A 2,789-nucleotide genomic window follows, 5' to 3' on the forward strand; every position below is an offset into this window, starting at 1 on the left:
ATTGTCCCCCAAGACAAACTCGACGCGCAAATTTTCATCCACGCGTACACAAATTTCAAGGAACTTGAAATAATTGCCGGCTATGGAGTATCTTCTACCCAAGATTCGTGCGTTGCGCAGTATCTGCAACTGTTTCTGCTGCGACTGGGGTTGCGACTGTTGAAACGACCGTTTCATCGAAATGGAGTATCTAGAAAAGAAATAACATACAATTTTTTTTTTCTTCTTTCATAAAAGGAACATTTTATTCCCTTCAAACTTTCTTTTACTTACCCATAATTTTTATAATCGTTGTGAGATCCATTTTTATGTAAAAAATTATTGATTTGATTTGACATTGTGAATATTATAATATTGAAGAACAACTGCGCTATAAGAAAGTAATCTGTAGAACGCACTACTCGCTGTACGCAATGCCAAAAGCTTATATATACAATTCCCCTACCATTTTTCCCCCCTTCTTACACGCAAGATAACAATACAAGGAGCGTATACGCCCCTTTTCCGCTTACAAATAAAAGTGAACACGCGCGCGCGCAACACGGGATTCGAAACATCGATGAAATTATATAACCGCTTTTATTTTTTCTCACTCCCCTCACTCCCTCTCCCTCCTGCCTCCCCCTTTCGCGATTTTATAATGTCCCCAAGGAAGGGTTTCGATCGAATTGTTTAAAATGTATCGTTTATCATCGTATGGACTCAATGCTAATTTACTCTGTGATACTGAATACACTTGATGTTGTATAGACATTATCAATTTAACGCAAACTGATTTTTCTAAATGATCGTGAAGGCATGCTAAATAGTCGTCGAAAGTTATATTTTTAATCGTCACGTTAGTCTTAATTCCTTTAATCTTTTTTACATCGTCTTTGTCTTGTACTCGAATAGCATACATTTTCGAGCGAAGACCCACAAACTCTGTCATGATTTTACCTCCGTTCTCGTCCTTCATTAATCCTAATACTTTATTATTCGCGATCGGAACGCCGTACACGTTATTTCTGTCATAATTGCAAGTATCGTATCGGTGAATGTCACGTTTTATCATCTCGTACGCGTCGTCGCAAATAATCTGATAAATTAAACTGTCCGTGTCCGTGTACAAAATCCTGCATCTTTCTTGAAAATTTGGAAGCATGTAGCCATAATGAAAATCATACAAATGTAATTTAGATATGTCCAACACTGACATGCCTATGTAAATAGGTTTATAAAATTTAATAGAAAGCTGCTTCATTTGAACTGCGACAAAATCCTCGGAGAATAGAGTACAGCTATGGAAATTTGGTCGAGCTATTAAACGTCCAGCCCCGTATCGACCGCTCCATCGCGAGAGCAACTTTACGTTTACATGATTTCGAACGTTTTCCATCGTTTTTCCAAACACTGCATTGTTCATCAGTTTGAACAGATTCTTCGAGAAGTCATTGTTTGCGTTGGCGCGCAACCTCGTATTTAAATCTATGTAACGGCGTAACCAACATGATTGTTCAAACTTCAGTATCCGATGAATTTTCTTTAATTTTAAATTATACCTCAAACATTGCTGGAGGTATCGATAATGGAGAACGTAACGATTCTTATCGCTAAGCGTTGTCAACAGTTTCTTTTGCAACGTCCCAACCTCGTGAATCGGGCAAAATGGAAGATCCGCGTGAGCATCATGAATTTCCTGAGGATACTCTAAGTCGACCTCTAAAATGTACCCGACGGGACTGTCGATCGGCACGGAATCGATGTTGAAATTACTCGTATCGTCAACCCATTGGAAACCCCTGTGCGGCAAAGGCTGCGACATGGCCCAGCCATACAAATTATTAACATCGAAATACATCAGATAGCTGGACGGTTCGGCTGAATCGTACGTCGACATATACTTGTTATTCGCGCGCGCGTAACGATGCGAACATTGACTCAACCCACCTCGTATTCCCCGCTCCACGAACAAAAGCATGTCAACGTCGGTGAACAATTCCAACTCGATCTTCGTCAATTTTAGCATCGCGTCCCACGCGAAACCGGGCAACGTATAATAGTGTGCTGGATCGAGTTTATAATTCTCGAGCGACTTTTCGCGAAAATTTTCAAACACGTCGGCCAACAACAACACATCCAATTTCAAGTACAAGTCGCTGTACTGTCCTAACGTTTGTATACCAAAACGTGACCAAACTTCGTTCGCGTGACAATAGTCGACGTCGGATATCTCGCTGTCGCATAACTGATTATAAAATGCTTCGCGCGGTGGTAAACAAGTGTCGCTTAATTTGTCATAGGTCGATACATAGTCGTATGGGAAAACGCCTTTCCTGGTTAGAAGATGAAAATCATCGTTCGAAAGACGATTGAATTGGCTCCTCACGATATGCAAGTCGCTCTTGTCCAAGTACGACGACAACTTGTCCAGACTCGAATTCAAGAATTTGAACGAATCGATGAATCGAAACTTTATGCACTTCTTCCACGATTTTTTGATCGCATCATTATTCCTCTTACTGTGTTTCGTGAAAGAAATGTACTTCTCTTTCGTCAGCGGTAACGCGTCTATTTTACCTTCAAACGCGTTTGCCAATTCTTTGATGAAAAAGTGTGCGTCGTAGCCGGACAAATTGTGAAAAGCCACCGGTATCACGTACGAGGATTGATAGCTCAGATTGCAACGGCTGTGCGCCGGACCCCGATACGCACCTGTGAAATGACAATGATCATGCACTCGCACGTCGTCATTACCGAGTGGTTCTTCGCACACGTGACAATACGTGGCGGTACGAAAAGTTGAGATT

General features: G+C 41.2%; 1 protein-coding gene across 1 annotated transcript; it reads right to left on the reverse strand.

Moving 5' to 3' along the window:
• Positions 1–598: 598 nt before the first annotated feature.
• LOC143263361 (uncharacterized) lies at positions 599–1,222 on the reverse strand. The gene has a single exon (XM_076528386.1). The coding sequence runs from the start codon at positions 1,196–1,198 to the stop codon at positions 599–601; it is 600 nt and encodes a 199-aa protein (XP_076384501.1). The 5' UTR covers positions 1,199–1,222.
• Between the last annotated feature and the right edge of the window lie 1,567 nt (positions 1,223–2,789).

Source organism: Megalopta genalis, unplaced genomic scaffold (assembly GCF_051020955.1).
Source record: "Megalopta genalis isolate 19385.01 unplaced genomic scaffold, iyMegGena1_principal scaffold0489, whole genome shotgun sequence".
Taxonomy (NCBI): Eukaryota; Metazoa; Arthropoda; class Insecta; order Hymenoptera; family Halictidae; genus Megalopta; species Megalopta genalis.